This window comes from Heterocephalus glaber, unplaced genomic scaffold (assembly GCF_053883595.1).
Source record: "Heterocephalus glaber isolate CG9 unplaced genomic scaffold, H.glaber_assembly_v1.0 deba00001503, whole genome shotgun sequence".
NCBI lineage: Eukaryota > Metazoa > Chordata > Mammalia > Rodentia > Bathyergidae > Heterocephalus > Heterocephalus glaber.
Window position 1 is genome coordinate 481,627 of NW_028258323.1, and position 17,094 is coordinate 498,720.

General features: G+C 37.3%; 2 protein-coding genes across 2 annotated transcripts in view; both read left to right on the forward strand.

Moving 5' to 3' along the window:
• The first annotated feature begins 776 nt into the window (after positions 1–776).
• The window catches only part of Arhgap24 (Rho GTPase activating protein 24), a 400,876-nt gene continuing 384,558 nt past the window's right edge, over positions 777–17,094 (forward strand). The window contains exon 1 of the mRNA XM_004870505.4: positions 777–956. Coding sequence (XP_004870562.2) covers positions 777–956 — 180 coding nt within the window. The remainder of the gene's footprint in view (positions 957–17,094) is intronic.
• LOC101711674 (lipid transport auxiliary protein 1-like) overlaps positions 865–17,094 on the forward strand; it is a 219,126-nt gene continuing 202,896 nt past the window's right edge. The window contains exon 1 of the mRNA XM_087185945.1: positions 865–956. The gene's annotated coding sequence lies outside the window, so the exon portion shown is untranslated. The remainder of the gene's footprint in view (positions 957–17,094) is intronic.

Genomic DNA, 17,094 nt, shown 5'->3' on the forward strand with positions numbered 1-17,094 from the left:
AATCAGCTCTTTCATTTATTATTCTGTGTAGAGACTGTCTGGCTTGGCCCTCCTTTACACATCAACTTAAAATATCCTTCATTATGTCCTGGGTTGGGTACACCACTCCTTCCTGAAGTCTGAGGGTGGATTTGGGAAAAAGGAAATTCAACTTCCTAAGCAAGTGTTTGTTTTTCTATTTTCTCCTAAATTTTTCAGCTCCACTAATTCCTGACCAGCCAAAGAAACTCTCAAGGGGATGCTCGGGAGGAGGGAGGTACCAACATCTAGAGAAATTGCCACAGTACAAACCACATGTCTCTCACTGAGGTCTCTAAACTCATCCTTTAAGCTTGAACTTGAGGGGTGCCAGTGTGTGCCTGTGCTCAGGTAACCACAGGCCAGTGCACACCAGGTGAAAAATGTTTTTGTTGGTTGCTTTGATTTATTTTCAAAAATTGCTGTTTCATACATTACCTCTAGAACTTTCCCATTCTTTAGTTCAACTCAGATGAAAGAATTCTCATCACTTAATAAAGCTTGGTAATGAAGGCAGGAAAGCACAGCAAGTTCTCTCCAAGTTTCCTCTGGGCATACTGTTGGCAGGTCTCTAGTTTACTTCTAGACATTTAGACAAGACTTGATAAATGTTTTCAGGCTTTCTCTAGCTTTTAAAAATCTTTCTTTATTTTTTTACTTTTAAATATGTGGTGGCTTAAAGGGAAATCGACTATAACAGAGGACCTTATTTTTCCCTTCATTTTGTTTGCCGAATAGGAAAGTCCACCAGCTTGATAATGGAGGAGAACAATGACTCCACCAAGAGCACCCATCAAGGCCAAGGGCGGCAGAATGCCATGAAGTGTGGGTGGCTGAGGAAGCAAGGAGGCTTTGTCAAGACTTGGCACACCCGCTGGTTTGTGCTCAAGGGAGATCAACTCTATTATTTCAAAGATGAAGATGAAACCAAGCCTTTGGTAAGTAGGAGAAAATAAAAACCACTGTGGTCCTAAGAGGTGGAAATGCAGAAGGATTTTCTAGAAACTGGCAGTCTCAGGCCAACTCTGTCTTGTTGGTCCCTTGCAATAGAGTCATCTTTGATACTTTTCCACCATTGTTTGTTTTTGTTTGGGGATGTTGAACTTTCTAACTGAGGCAAAAGGACAAGTTATACTTATCTAATGTTGATTTTAATTTTTACTAAGCTGGATCAGAATATGAGTCCCTTAGGCAATCTTACTTCATGAGAAGATATGAATGGACAACTACTAGACATACATATTGTAGCCAAAACATCTTTTCTTTTTCCCAGGAAAAAGTTGAAAGCAAGGATTTGCAGGGAATCAGTAAACATAGCTCAGTAATTTCGGAGAGCGCTTTCAGTGCGAATTCTCTGAGGCATCCCCTCTACCGAACTCACATAAAGCGTGGATCTGGCACTGACCCTAACATGCTGATACATTCACCAGAATACATAGTAGGCTCATCTGGGAATGGTTGCTTTGAGTCTTTGTGGTTCTTTTGTGGTCTTTTATTTCCTTATTCACTTATCATTTTCTCAGCCACAAGTCTCAAGACTGTGACGAGAGAGAAGAAAAATCACCTTCTACATTTTTGTCGATGTAACAGCATTCTCTGATGTGATCATTAGTTATCCCTTGATGGAAGGATGTGAATTTGGGCTTCACCCTGTTTTCCCTACATCTACATCTAGGGGACATATAAATAAGAGAAGAAACTGTTTAGATTAGTTTATATAAACATCTCTAACACTGTGTGCTTGAGGCTATTTCCTCTTGTCCTAAAGTTCAAGAACTTAATTAGAAATTTGGATCAGGACTTTGCTTTAGTATTTTAAATTCCCAAGGCATTGTAATTTCTCAAGGTAATTGAATCACATAAAAATGGCAGAGAAGGCACATACAATACTACAAACCCCAGTCATTTTGTGAAATTGCTCCTAGTTCGAGGGTACTTACCAGGACTAAGAATTTACACATATTATCTTGTGAAATACTTAAGATAATCATATGAGGGTGGACCCTATTACTAATCCAGGTTTTGTATGAAGAATTCAAGATTTAGGTTTAATGCAAGTTACCCAGAGTGAAAATAATCTTTTCTCTCTTTTCTCACTGTCTCACTCTTTACATTCATTACACCTTGGTTCACACTATTCAATACTCAGGTTAAGGTATCATTTTGAACCTGAAATCATGTTCCTCAAATTCAGGGCGGGGAGGGGGGAGAGATCACTGTAGTGTAAAAAAGTTAAGTTTAGGGAATCCAAAGTGGAGATTTGATATGCAGAAGTGCACAGAAAAACGTAAAAAGACAATACAAATAAGATTCATTATTTGATCCTATGGACTCTCTTTGACATGGTGGGAGGTGGACTGAGTTGTTAATTTGGGTGGGTTCAAATTAAGTGGTCACATAGACATGATGCAAGACCTCAACAGTGAACTAGAGGAGCAAACAGGAGCTGACTGGAAAACTGAACACGGGCCAAACAAGTATTGGAACTCTGATGAACTCAGAATGCCTTCTAGTAATCAGGGAAAGGTTTACTGGATCAAGCCTGAGGACAGAGTTTCTCAAATGTGAGATGCAGATGTCAGGGAATGTGCACAAAATCCCAGATTTGAGAAACTCTGCCTTTAGTTGTTCAGAGGATATTATGTTGCCTGAACTATAGGCTGTATGTAAGTTTTCATACATATATTCAGTACAGTGTAGTTACTTCGGTGATGAATTAGAAATCTGCATTAGAAATTGAAAAACCTTCTGGTTTGTTCAAATGATAAATTGGCCTCAACATGAAAGTAATTTATAATACAGATAAATAATATTTGGATGTTAGTATGTTTTACTAGTATCTGTAGAGTTATAATAACTAAAATCAACAAAATAGAGTGATATTGACCAAAGAAGTACTAATAGCCACACAGAGATAGCACAAGGACCAGGCATTGGAAGTGGTATTTATTCTCAACCCCATATATAAAATTCATATGTCTGTTTAAAACAGAAAAGAATAAGCTGCATTGAATAAACCCAGGAGTGATAAAAAATGCCTTTTAAAGAATTAAAAGACAAATGAAGAACATGTTGAAGGATGTTTCAAGTGTAAGAAATTGTGTCTAGTTGTGTTTCTGTGTGTAGCACCCAAAGAGATATAATTAATGAGTGGGAGGGAGGAACTGTAAACCAGAGTTCCTTACTCCTCATACAGCGCTCCCATTGACCCTCATTTCCTTCAGCCTGGCTTTTGCCACTAGTGTTTCTGGGTGTTTATGTTCAACTTCAGGGCTTCCAACATAAAAATGCCCTTAGTCTTCATATATTTTGATGAGGGACATTTCAGGAATACTGGGAAAAACATGACTGGTGGTATGAAAAATTCACTTTTAAGCATTCCTAGCCAGGTAGAAATGTTCAGCAAACCCAATCTGCTTTTGTTTTCTTCTGTCTTACAAGGTACTTCTAAAATAAGAGTATAAAACTAGAAATGTGTGTCCCTCCTGTCCTAGAATATAGTTCTTAATTTATTTGAGTAAAAGCTCTTGGTGAGCTTCTTAACTCAATAAAGAGAATCAAACTCTATAATTATATTGGTTGTGAAAATGCTTACCTGTGAGGAAAATATATAAACAATTTTAATCATGACAGGCTACCATGGAAACACCAAAGGCTCTAAAAGCACAGGTGCAGTTAGCACCCAGGCGTGAGTATGATCTGTCTTGTAGGGTCAGGAAAGCCACCCAGGCAGCAGGGGACCTTTCCCCGGGGTTTCAAAGGTTGGTGGGAGTTTTCCAGACAGACACACTGGGAAAGGGACTTGAGAGGTGAGAGAAGACACGGAATTGTATAAGAGGCATCATTGGATGGCTTCATATTGGAAAGGTGGCAAAAAGGCAAGAAGTGCAGTTAGAGAGACAGGTGGGGCACAGAGGAAGGGATCTGTATGCTGGACTGGACTTCTTTGTGGGCGGTGGGAACCATGTGCAGATGAACTGTGTTCATCTCTTAGGAAGGGATCGCAATGGCCATTTCCTAATCCATTAATGAATATAATTTTCCCAGTTACATTTTTCTGCCATCTGTACCTTCAAATTTTACTTCTCTAAGCACATAATACCCATTTGAGTTACTTTCTTAGTTACTTGGACTTAATCTTGTTTTTCATGCTCTTATTTAAGTTGCACTTTGCCTTCTTAATATTCAAAAATCTGTCCAAGATTTTGGACTTGGAAATTTCTTTACCCTTTCTCTTGTTTCTTCTTTTTGAGCAAAAGACAAAAACACTCTGGATTCTCCTCTCTCTGGGAACAGACAGTACCTGATTGGTAGACAATGACTTTGCTTCCCTGAGCCAAGAATTCCCTGGCAATGTATTATTGGTCCACCTCAAAGTATGACTATTTGATATTTAAAATAAATCAAACTAAATATTTTAATATGTGGTGACTTTTTTTTAAAATAGGAAAAAACTCACATGAGTTCAGTATATAATGGACAGAAGTTTAGTTTATAATGGCATATGAGTCAGAGATAAATCATGAATGCTATCCTTATCCTAAAATCAAGAAAATTGTGCAGGCCTTGTAAAATGAATCCAATGATAGATTCCCAATGTCTGCCTGGCTTCTATCTTGAAGTATATTATTACTTAGACAAAAGCTAAGCCTCAATTTGGGCTGAGCTGGTGCACACCTCTGACCCCCCCCCCCCAACGCACACACTCATGCTCGAAGTTGACAGTAGAAAGGATTGATTTTTAGAAGCCAAGCTGACTCCTGATAAAATGGCTCAAATCTAAGTAGGCCCCAACCCAATTAATCTAGTGTATCTCTACATCAGATATTGATCCCATTGTGTGGGGAAGGATTTTTCTGGACATGATTGGATGACACTATATTAGATCACAATGGATTTTCTTAACTCAGCAGGCAAAACGACTTTGAGTGAATTATAACCTGAGGGCTGACCTCCAAATGTGCAAGAATTGATTGTTGATTATAGAGTAAGCTCTAATTTTATATATTTAATGAAACTCAGGAGTTTATGAAGTCTGGGAATCTCTAAGGCAGTTGCTGTTTTTTGTTATGAAACATGAGCCAGGTGAAGCCAAACCCCAACTAAGTGCTTAAAACATTAATGGAAATGCTAGAATTTTACTTTCATTTCAAATCTAAAGCAGACTTCTCTGTGGCACCAGTCTTTTGGTATTTATAGAGACAGGCAAACTGGTGCAGCATGTCGTCACAAATGTTTAGGGACTCTTGGAGCTTTATCAAGAGATAGAAAGTATTATTAATAAAAATAGTATTTTATTTCACTTATTTGAATAACTTTGTCACTTATTTCTATGCTGCAGTACAGACATAAAATTTGTTTATTTCAGAATAGGTAAAGACACAGCCTTTCTGAATAAATTTGTGTTGAATGTCGACTCATCCACTTACCAATTATCACACTGGGCATATGGGGTGTCCAACTCACTGAGCCCCATAGAGTGAAGCGGAGGTATCTTTGGGCCTCATATAAAATATATAATATAATGACTATATCTATGTAACAAAGCTTCTTTGATTTTTTTATTTTTATTATAATAGTGAAACAAAATATCACTACAAGGCCACAGATCATGGGCTGGACATGCTTGACCAATGCATTAGTTTTAATGTACTAATCTGTACCGTAAGGTAGTAATGACACATAGGTCATAATGTGACTGTGAGGATTAAATGAGCAAATTTATGTAGATGATTTTAGAAAGCAATGGCACATGGTAAATGTCAGATAAATGTTAGCTATTTTAATTATGTTAGCATAAAAAATTATTTTTTAAGATATGCTGCTTGTTCATTCCTTTGCTTCTTTTAAAATTCAGTATGTGCTAGGGATTTAGCTTAGTGGTTCCGGTGTCTGCCTTGCAAGCGCAAGGTCCCAAGTTTGATCCCTGGTACCAAAAAAAAACAATTCAGTACAAATTTGTAGATTTTTAATGTGCTTACACATTTTCTGCTAGATTCCAGGAAATGAAAACGTGATGTTTGAAAGAAATAAACTCCTCAAAATAAGGATTTCAAAAGAAGCAGCCTATTTCTCTATCAGATGAAAATCCAGATTCTGCTTTAAACAGCTTCATAGGAACACAAGCTGCCAATGACTACACTTCTAGCACTTGGCTTTGAAATTCACCATTGGGTCCATTCCTCCCATCATCTGGGATGTGCATGTACAGGGTGCTGCATAGGGCTGGGGATTTAGCTTAGTGGTTCTAGCGCCTGCCTCGCAAGCACAAGGTCCCGAGTTCGATACCCAGTACCAAAAAACAAATTAAAAAAAAAGAAGGTAGACAGGCTGGAGGCGCAGCAGCCCTCCTGGTGCTGTTCCATTCTGTTAGCTACATAGAACTGTCACTTGGGAAGAAGAGGTTTAATTCTGGGTGGTATTACAAACACATAAAATTTGTGTATGAAGTGATAAGAATTTTAATAAGGAAAATACAGGGAATTCTTGGAATTATGGGAAGAGAACCTACCACTGATTCACAGTGCCAGGAGAATCTCTCACAGGAGTAGACAGCAGACCATTGAAGGCTGATCCAGCAGCTGTTGGAGTGAAACAGAGTGACCAAGAAAGTAGAAGACTGTTGAGGAGCTGAACATGTTCAGGTATTTTGGTGTCCAAGAGAGAAGACAAGCAGTGATTAGAAATGGCCTTAGAGAAGCATACCAGAGTGATGTAAAGAATTTTCAATTTTGTCCTGAGGTCTTATATTCTCCATTTTATGTTTTTTTTGTTTATTTGTTTTATTAGATTTTAAGCTAAACAGTTAAAATAGACTATGGGTATCTTGTAAAGGAATCCAAATGCCTACTTCCCCCAAAAGTCCTCCTCTGAGAGTGCTGGAGCTGTCTGGTGTCCAGATAATAGACTGATTTTCATATTATGATTTAACCTCAGGAAAATTATTGAAAAGCAATTAAGTTGTAGATAAACATTTTCCTCTCATCATGTTTCTGTAGAAGCAGGAATTATAAGGGTGCCCATCGTATAAACTTTGTTGTAGGAAGAAGAGCTGAGAATATCTGTCGCTTCTGAGAGGGTACTAGAGAGAGGAAAGTGACAGATGTAGTCTTGGACAAAATAGAGTTTGATGGGCAGAGGAACTGTGGTGTGGAAGGGAAGTGCATCCTCATCATTCACTCTAGGAATGGTTTTATCCAGTGTAGGTATTTCCCAGGGAAGCAGTGGGATCTAGTTATTTTGTGGCCAGACAGCCAAAGTTCAGTCCAGACTTCACCATAACTACAGGGCTTGTTTAAGTCACTCCAGTTCATATATATGCTGCTCATTGTAAAAAGTAACTAATACCCAACTTCCAAATTATTTGTTAACGTTACAGGGAATAATGCTTTGAGAACATACCTAGTGACATACTGAGCATTTAGAATGTATTAGCTGTTGTTATCATCATCATCATCATCATCATCATCATCATCATCATCATCATCACATCTACTATCTTTCACCATTAGTATGCTCAGACACAGCAGTTTAGAAGTCGTGATCTACAATATGCACCTCACTAATTACATGGTGAAGGGAATATGTGATGATCGGCCTGTGTACTTGTAAGATTTATGCAGAGTTTCTTTTTACTGGTTGCTCTAGCCTCAGAGCAGAAAACAGCTCATTTTCACCTGTCAGACACTGAAATCACATGGAAAGAGTCTCAAATACACAATGCTCATTTTTGTAGTGCATCAGTTTGCTTTGTTTCAGTTGGGTTTTTTTGGCACCATCAGAGTTCATCCAAGTGGTTATGAGGATGGCCAAGAAAACTTAAGGGAACTGCTTTGCAAAATTGGACCACTCTAGAGAGAGGCAAGCACTGGTTTTCTTGTCTCCAATACAATACCTGTTCATCAACACCAATTCAGTAGAAAAACTGTTAGAGTTAAATTCCTTGAGTTCTGCCTCTAACTTTTACTCATAACAGATGGCTTTTGGATTTGTGATATAATTCAACATGTGGGACGAAGTAGTCCATATTTGGATTACCTCATTAGTAGAAGCTTGTGCAAATTTCCATTATACCAACTAGTGGAGAAGAGAATTTAGGAGAAAGAAACTAAGTGAGTGGAAATGTAATTTGAGCATTTATGTTTTTGGTGTTTGGAGCAATATTTTCTCCCTAACAAATGTAATATTTTAAGGCATTTCTTACTTGCTGTCTTACAGTTTTCTCTTGGGAAGTTCATCTCCTGTCTTCTTTAATTTTACCCTACATAAATCCAGCTGCTCTCGATTTTTCTAGAGCTACTACCATATGTTCATTCATTTAGTGACTATTAATCATTGAATTATAATTTGAAAACTGTCTCAGCTGCCTTTTATGTATAATGAAGCAATGCTAAATACAAAAATTATTATTCTCATTCTGAATTTTGGCTTCTTTCAATTAATATAACATGTGTTTTTGAGACAGCGTCTCACTGTGTAGTTCAGGCTGGTCACAAACTCTTAGTGATCCTTCTGCCTCAGCCTCTCGAATGCTGGGATTACAGGCATGTACCACCATTCCCAGCACTATAGTGTTTTTGAGGCTCCTCCATCTTATAGCATGTATCAGTCTTTTATTTCTTATCATTGTCTAATAATATACCACTATCTTTTATACCACATTTTATTCATTTATTTGTCAGTTGATGGACATTGGGTTGTTTACATTTTCTGGCTATTATGAATAAAGCTGCTAAGAACATTCAGGTACAAGTTTCTATATGTACATATTTTCATTTCTCTTGGAAATATATATATTATATATTCCATTCTTACATATATATGAATGGAATTGCTGGGTCATGCATCATGAAGTAAATTTATGTTTAACCTTTGAGGAACTTTGTGATCATTTTTAGTTATTAAATTTCAAACATTTAAAACTCAAGCTTCACACTCAGTTTATATTTTATCTATGTCTCTTCATGCCTCACCCCAGCACTTCCTGTCTTAATAGCTTGACAGGGGCACTCAGGTAACAAGAAAACACCATATGACTTGCCCTCCTTTCTCTTCAGCACTGGGACTCTGTGTGCGTGAGAGAGAGAGAGAGAGAGAGAGAGAGAGAGAGAGAGACTGGGCCATCTTTTTCTCTCTTTGAAGTCTCTGGTACTGAGGGCTGGCAGAGGGGAAGGGAAGAACAGATGCATCTCTGCCTAAGAGCCCATCATTGTGGGTTCCTTCATGTCCTTGTTTGTTATGCCTGTCTTCTGGCTAATTTACGGCTGTTGGCTACCATCTTGACTGCCTTGGTTACTGATTAGAGATGAGGCTTTAGCTATGGAAATGAGCAGTACAACTCATGGCTTCTAGCTTCTGGAATCACAAAGCCAGGGAACCCACTTTTCACAGTTTTTACTTGAACTTATTGGAAATACACATAGGACCAAAATTATCCATTATACCAACCGTATATAATACCATGACAAATGTGTTAGTGTGGGCTCTGCTGAATTACTACAGAATTTTATTTGTCCTGTGACCTCTCTTGAATTATTTAATCTATTACTCACCTAAAGGTACTTAGCATCCTAAGCACATGACAAATTGAGGAGCAAGATACCAGTTTCCCCAGTTGCTAGTGACTCTCTGGAGCTCTGTGGCTCTTGATTTGACAGAACTGTTGCTTTTCCTCCAGACTCTTTGTCCTTGGCAGGAAGAAGAAGACAGGCAGTGATTCTGGCCACAGTACTGGTATCCCACTGAGTTAGAGTCTATTTATTCTGTTATCTCTTAGGGCAGTAAGACACTTAGCACATCTTTATTTCTGCTGCTTTGTTCCCCAGAAACTATTCCAGGACATTAGGCTCATTCCTACTCAACAACCTACTAGAAAAATTTATTTTGTACTTTTGGACTTTAGTTACAATTCATACATCAGACATACATGATTTTTACATCTCCACGTAAGTGAGACTAACATTTTCTCATTGTTCCACATATTCAAAGTCTATCATGTGCCTCACTTCTTATATTATCAAGTTGAAAGAATATTTTATTACATTTGTAAGCCAAGAACATTGCCATATACACAGATAGGATTTTCACTATTTTAAAATATTAAGGTATTAAAATACATGGTACTAAAAATTAATTATATTTTAAATGATGATAAATGATTTTTCCTCTTATCATTGTTCCTGTTGTGTCATTGTCATTAGAAACAATTAGCGTAATCTCTATTAATGAATTCTATGTATTAGCAAAATACTCAGCTCATCTTTAAAAACCTGGATTCCTAGTTAAGTATATTTCTTAGGTATGGGATCAAACGTTTTTGAATAATATGCCATTTCTCACTAAGATTTTAAGAACATTAATGCAGAAATAGATGCACATTTCCTACTTGATCTACCTTGTGGCCAATCTTGAGAAATTGTATGATGGATGACCAGGACACAGAAATGCACCTGTAGATACCGATCAAGATGCTTCAATATGCAGTCACCATGGCCTGGCTGCAAGCATACACTGGTTGTTTGAATAAATCAACATAACCCTATCTTAACTGTGTTATTTAACATTCATAACCTTCTCCAGGGAAGGCAGAAAACATCAGCAGGAAAATTCTAATACATTTTTCAGACAGCTAGGCAGAGCTGAATTTCTGTATCTATTTTGAAACCTCTTTCTCAGTTGTTTTCTAGTCACAAGACTTAATACTTTTATTTTCTGCACATTTTAAATGAGTTTCTACATGGCCTTTGTGTTCCTGCATGTAGTGGTACAGTAGCCAAAGGCACTCCTCCTGCATTATGGACTTTATTCCTCCACTAGTGATGGACATGCCCTTGAGTTAGTCACTTCTCTCCACTCCTTAATAAAAAAAAGGAAGCTGATGGTTTCAGAGTTGATTCTCAGTACCAGCTATCTAGAGGTTTTGCTTAGCCTCACAAATGTTTCTGCACTTTAAACATTAAACTACCTTGATTCTTCCAGAAAGTAATACTTTTAATTATTTCCCAATCATTGCTTTTGTCTATAAAATTTATACTGTAATATCTATAGATATTTTAGAAAAGGGACATTTACCTTTTTAGTGTCCAGGGGAAAATGAACAGCAATTCCATTTTCAACCTACACAATGATTTCATAAACCCTCAAAGGTTTCTGTGTTAGTTTACATTCTGAATATTTAAGTCAAAATCTTTGTTGATGGGAGTTTTAGCCATTATCATAATAGTGACATGATTCCCTACTGAAAGAACTCAGTGTTTCAAAAACTTTCTCTTTACAGTATAATCAGTTTGCACACAGTTGTCATAAAAAGACAGTGTTTGTTTAAAATATTATCTCTCTTTTTCAGAATATTTTAAAGATTAAAAACAATGAGGCTGCTTGCCTCAGAAGCCCTTTCCATCCAAAATTATGAGATGAAAAACCCATGAAATAGAATGTTGCTTATTGATTGAAATTCTATCAATTAGTTTGCTTTCAAATGATTATGAGTACAAAGAAATCCCCATAGAAATTACAACATTGTGTCACTAGCCAAAAATATACAATATCAGGTATTAATCTCAGAACTATATATCTTTGTATTACAGGTGGAAAAAAATAAAAATATTTGTAGATCTCAGGTAATTGCCTGAATAGAAAAGTTTCAATATATTTTAATTAAAAATTTTTGATCACCTCATTTTATCCAATATCAGAAATAATAATTTATAATAGCAATATTTGTCATCTTTTCAACTTAATATGTCTCTGATTAGCTACTTCCACAGAAATTATATTTTTTTCTCACTGGTTCTTTCTTTTTATATTGTAAACTGGGAAACAAGAATTGTGCTACACCTGAGGACTTTGATTTTGTGGCATACCACACACCTGACACTTTTATAACTTTCCTCTTTTGATGTCCATCTGAAAATTTCAGACTTTCTCTTGTGTTAGATATTAGCTGTTTTGAAGAAGTATTCAAAACTTTTAAAAAGGCCTTCTTATTTTAGAGTATAATCTCAAGCCATTCTTCAGCCTCAAATTTTTTAGAGTGACAATTAAAAAGGGTTCTAGCTAATGAAATTTGAAAATACATGTTCAGAGTTAATCCTTCGCTTCCCTGTATTTTTCCAAGAAGATAAAGGGAAGTGAATATGAACTGTTTCACCTAACTTTCTGTGCTTAGTGCTCCACATTAACATTTTATTTGTTCTCATGGTACTTTATCCATACTTTTTTAGTGAATCAGGAGACAAAATTTTAGAAGAATTAAAAAAACTATGTGTCCCAAGACTAGCAATTGGTAAAACTAGGCAGAATACAAAGAAAGAAAGAAAGAAAGAAAGAAAGAAAGAAAGAAAGAAAGAAAGAAAGAAAGAGGAAGGAAGAAGAAGAGAAAGAAAGGAAGAAAGAAAGAGTAGAAAAAAATGAAATGTTTTTTGTGGTACCCATCATCTCTGTTAGTAGATTTCTTAGTAGATCTATTTATCAAATAAGAAAAAAAGAAGAAACCTGATACCACATTTAATAAATAGACATGCAGTTTGCATGAAGCCCTGTAATTCTGAAATAATGATGCAAACTTAGAGACATCCTAGGGATTATAGAAATTATGTTAATGATTCACCCTTTTTGCTGACAGGTCTTCAGGAAGAGCATGTATGTTGGACATCCATAGACCCTACATACATGAAAAGTATGCTTAGAGTACTTATCTATCAGGGGATACAGAGCTTGATAAAATCCACACATCTACAACTAATACTCACTTCTTTAGAGCCATGGTTACAGATTAGATTGGAGGTGTATCCCCAAAGCCTCATAAGTTTGGAAGGTGACTAAATCAGAGGAGAACTATAGTCATTGGAGAACAACTGATGAGTCCATATGAATATGCTATTAGGAAGTGGGCCCAGTTGCAGGAGGGGGGTTACCTGGGGTATGATCTAGAAGGGTATATTTCCCTCTTGGACTCTTTGTTTTTCTTTCTACTTCTTGGCTTCCATGACATGAGAAGCTTTTTTAAAATGCCTGACTCTTCCATCATTCTGTTTCTGCCTTGGAGCAAGCTGACTATAGGTTATAAATGTAGTGCCAAAATAAACCTATCCTCATTTAGGTTTAGGTGTTAGATATTTATCCCAATGATGAGGAAGGTGACTAAGACATATTTTGGAACCAAAAGTGAGGTCATTGCCATGAATGTTCATTACCATGTGTGGTAAAGAAACTTTGGGAACTGGCTAACTGAAGGAGTCTGGAAAGGTTTATAAAGGCTGGCTAGACAAGCCCTAGAATACTGTAAGGTGAGCTTGATAGGCAGTACTGGTAAGAACCCAGATGACCACAATGTGGATAGAAATGCAACAGTGAAGTAGGTTTAAGTTAAGAACAAGGACTATATTGGCAATTGGACTCAACCATGTGTTGAGTTACATTCTGGCAGAAAATTTGTCTGTAATTTTTCTCATCACCTCAGACTTTGCAGGAGACAGAGATTAAGAGTGGCTGACTAATTAATCTGGTGGAGAAAATTTGAAGCCTAACCTTCTTGCTGTGGCATGTATACTGTTGATGGATTTTAGTCAGATCTACATTGAAAATTAGGAGCAAAATTTCATTTGAAAAGTTTAGAATTTCACCAAAAATGAGGCATCTACAAAGCTGGGGCCTTGGATAGTATGGATGCTAAAAAGATTAACATTAATAAGAAGCCAAGTACTTTGAATCAAGAGAATAGTAAAGATGGTTTGAGGGAATCTGAAGAATTAGAATGACCCTGCCCTTCACTGGCTTTTAGAATGTAAAAGGGTAAGTGAAAACTCCTTTGAAAGACTTTGCTTCAAGAGGAGACCCCCTGGTTGCTCTGCTGGAAAAAAGCCATCTAGGGAATTGGTTCCCTGGGATTTGGTTCACAGTGCTCAGTCATCCAGGCACTCAGGCCTCTGCAGCCATGATCCAAGGGGGTTAAGCTATTGCTTGAGCTGGTGGCAGACTTTAGCACCATCCTGTGGTGCTGGCTCATAGGCATGCAGAAAACAATAGTTTTGGGGTCAGAGAGACTTCTACCAAGACTTCAGAAGAAGGCCTGACAGACTATGCAGTGTGTTCTTGAGAGGGCAATACATGAAGCTGTAACTGTGAAACAGAAAATGCAGTGGAGATCCCAGGAAGTTGGAGAAACCAAGAATGTGGAACATCTGCTGAGAAATGCAGCCAGCATGAGAGGAGCAACCTGAAGAGATAGGCCATGAGGCCTACAACTAGCAATGCTGTAGGGGTGTTGCTGCCAACTCTCTTTGCCACAATTTGCCCTGGGTACTGGACAGGGAGCTACAGGATTTAATGCTTGCCTACAGGATTTAATGCTTTAATGTTTTGGTCTTGTTTTGGCCCCATTCCTTTTTATCCCATTTTCCTCTTTTGGAATGGGAATGTTTACCTCATGCCATTGTATGTTGGTAGTGTTTAACTATTTTTAATTTTTAAAAATTTTTATAGGAACTTACAGCTAAGAATTTGCCTTGAGTCTCAGAGAGACTTTGGGTTTAAACTTTTCATAAGAGCTGACCCTGTTAATACTTTGGCAACTCTTAGAGATGGATTGGATATATTTTTCATAAAGAGATGGACATGAATTTTTTGAGGGCAAGGCATGCAATGTTATAGTGTAGATCTGGGGTGTTCCCCTAAAGTTTCATGTATTTTGGAGATAATTGAATAATGGGGATACTGTACTCATTAGTGGATTTGTCCACTGGTGAATCCATAGCTGAATTTACTGTTAAGAGGTGGGACTTGTCAGAGGATTTGTGTCACTGTGGGTGTGATCTAGAAGGGAATTTCTACCTCCTTGGTGCTTCCCTTCTCTCTTGGCTTCCTGGGCCCTGTGACATGAGCAGCTTTCTGCTCTCAGACCCTTCTACTATGCCCTTTCTGACTTGCAGCCAACTGATGACCATAGTTGGTAACTGTGAGGCAAAATAACCTTTTTCTCTTTTAAGTTGTGGGTGTTGGGTATTTATCTCAGTGATGAAGAAAGTGACTAAGGTCATGAAATGAATTTCCATAAGCATTCTCGGTATTTGCAGCTGATCCATACTTTTAGATGTTTCATCTTGCACACTCTGAACCATCAACAATACCTCATATGAACCCAAGTTGTATTGCTTCTCAGCCTTTTGGCTAAGATCAAGGGTGAACCCAAGTTGTGGTTCTGGCTGACTTCACAGATGACGTAGAGAATTCACGGACAAAGCAGATGAGATGCATCCTGTTTCTGATACGAAACAAAAGTGGCACAGAGCAGTGGCTGATGATTGTGACTAGGAGAGGTGCCATGGATTGTCTTCCTGGGCATGTGACAGAGAACTGGAGAGTGTGTCTATCAGCCTATCTTTGCTTTTGATTTTTTTTAGATTCCTACAGGATATACTTCTGGTAGTTGAAATCCTAAAGAAGAACTGGAAAGATTATGCCAAAGGTGCTCCTTTTAACTCCATTTCCACTTTAGGATTAGTCTGTGGAACTTGAAAGCCTGCTGATATGGTGATGTTGGAAAATAGATTTGGATATTTACGGCAAAGAATGAAATTAATTTTTATAATTTCATGGAATTGAATAGATGAACACTTTTCACCTCTTCCATTTCATTCCTTTTATTCAAAATAAAGGAAGTTCTGCTTTGGTAGATTGAGCATGAGGTCTTTTTCACTAGCCACTGTCCCGGTGATAATTCACAGCAATGGACTAAAAGTTCAATCTGAGCTGGGTATGGTGGTGCATGCCTGTGATCCAAGTACTGTGTGTGGCTGAGGCAGAAGCATCACAGTCTCAGGTCCCATGTGGGCAACTTGTCAAGAATTTGTCTGTTTCTAAATAAACAAATACAAAAAATTTAAATCTAGACATCAGTCTCCTTTTTATCTTTTGTTTCCTTAGGGACTATTAACCATAAAAAGGTGCCAGTTATTTCTTCAGCCTTTGCATCTGTTTTGTTGATTGCTCAATACATCAAAGACTTGGGCCTGACTCTTCTTGAAGGGACAATTTTTGATTTCCTGTGTCCCTTTGATTTTGAGTCTTTTTTTTTTTTTCGGTATATTTGAATCTCTCTTGTTTTTACTTTCTCCATTCTCTTGTCTACTGACAGGATGGCCGCAATAATACTGTATCAATAGCATGTCTATCCCTATTCCTGTTTTGCAAAATGGGAGATTGATGAAATATCCAGTAGAATGTTTAAAAGTATTCAGAGCAATTTTTAAAAATATTCTAAATATTACATAATCAAGGACTGCCTCATGTTTCCAACAGTTCTGTTTCATCTTCATAATCATATTGGCCCTAAGTGTTATTTCTTAACTGACCCAGCTGAACAACAGAAGTATGTTTAATACATAAAATGTTGCATTTCTTTAAAGTGAAGGCCAAATGATATCACAACACAGTATTATCTCACAGAGGTTTCCTCGCAGTTGGGAAAGAGAGTGGTGACAGGCACAGCATGACATCAGGGGCTTCTGTGCTGTAGTAATAAGAAGCTAACTCATACAATGTGGCAATCATTTAAAGCTAACATCATATGACATCACATCAGTGTTGATAATTTAAATTTTATTGCTCTTGATGTTTGATAGAGGCTGTAAATTAAAGCTTTATTTTGACATTTATTTTATTACCATATAAAGATCTAAAGTTTACTCTAAGAGTCAGTGAGATGTTTCCCCTGAGAAACATACATAATGGTCAAATGTGACAAATGGTTATCTAATCAAGTAGGATTGTAACAGATTAAATGCATTTGCAATGATCCCTCAAATGTGATAGAATAGGGCTAGTCCCTTTTCTTCCTTCCATCCCTTCCTCCTTCTAGTACTTTCCCATGAATAGATTTATGGATGTTGATATAACTCAGGTGTTGTGCTAACCCAACTTAAATGTTATCTAAGTTGCTGCTCTTGCTGAGCTCATTAGAATGAGGGACGTGGGCTTGTAACAAGTCAACAAGTCTGGTGAAGAAAATAAATAGCAATTATGTTATGGGGGTAACTAGATGAAAAGGAAAGTAAGGCCACTAAATGGAGACCTGAGGAA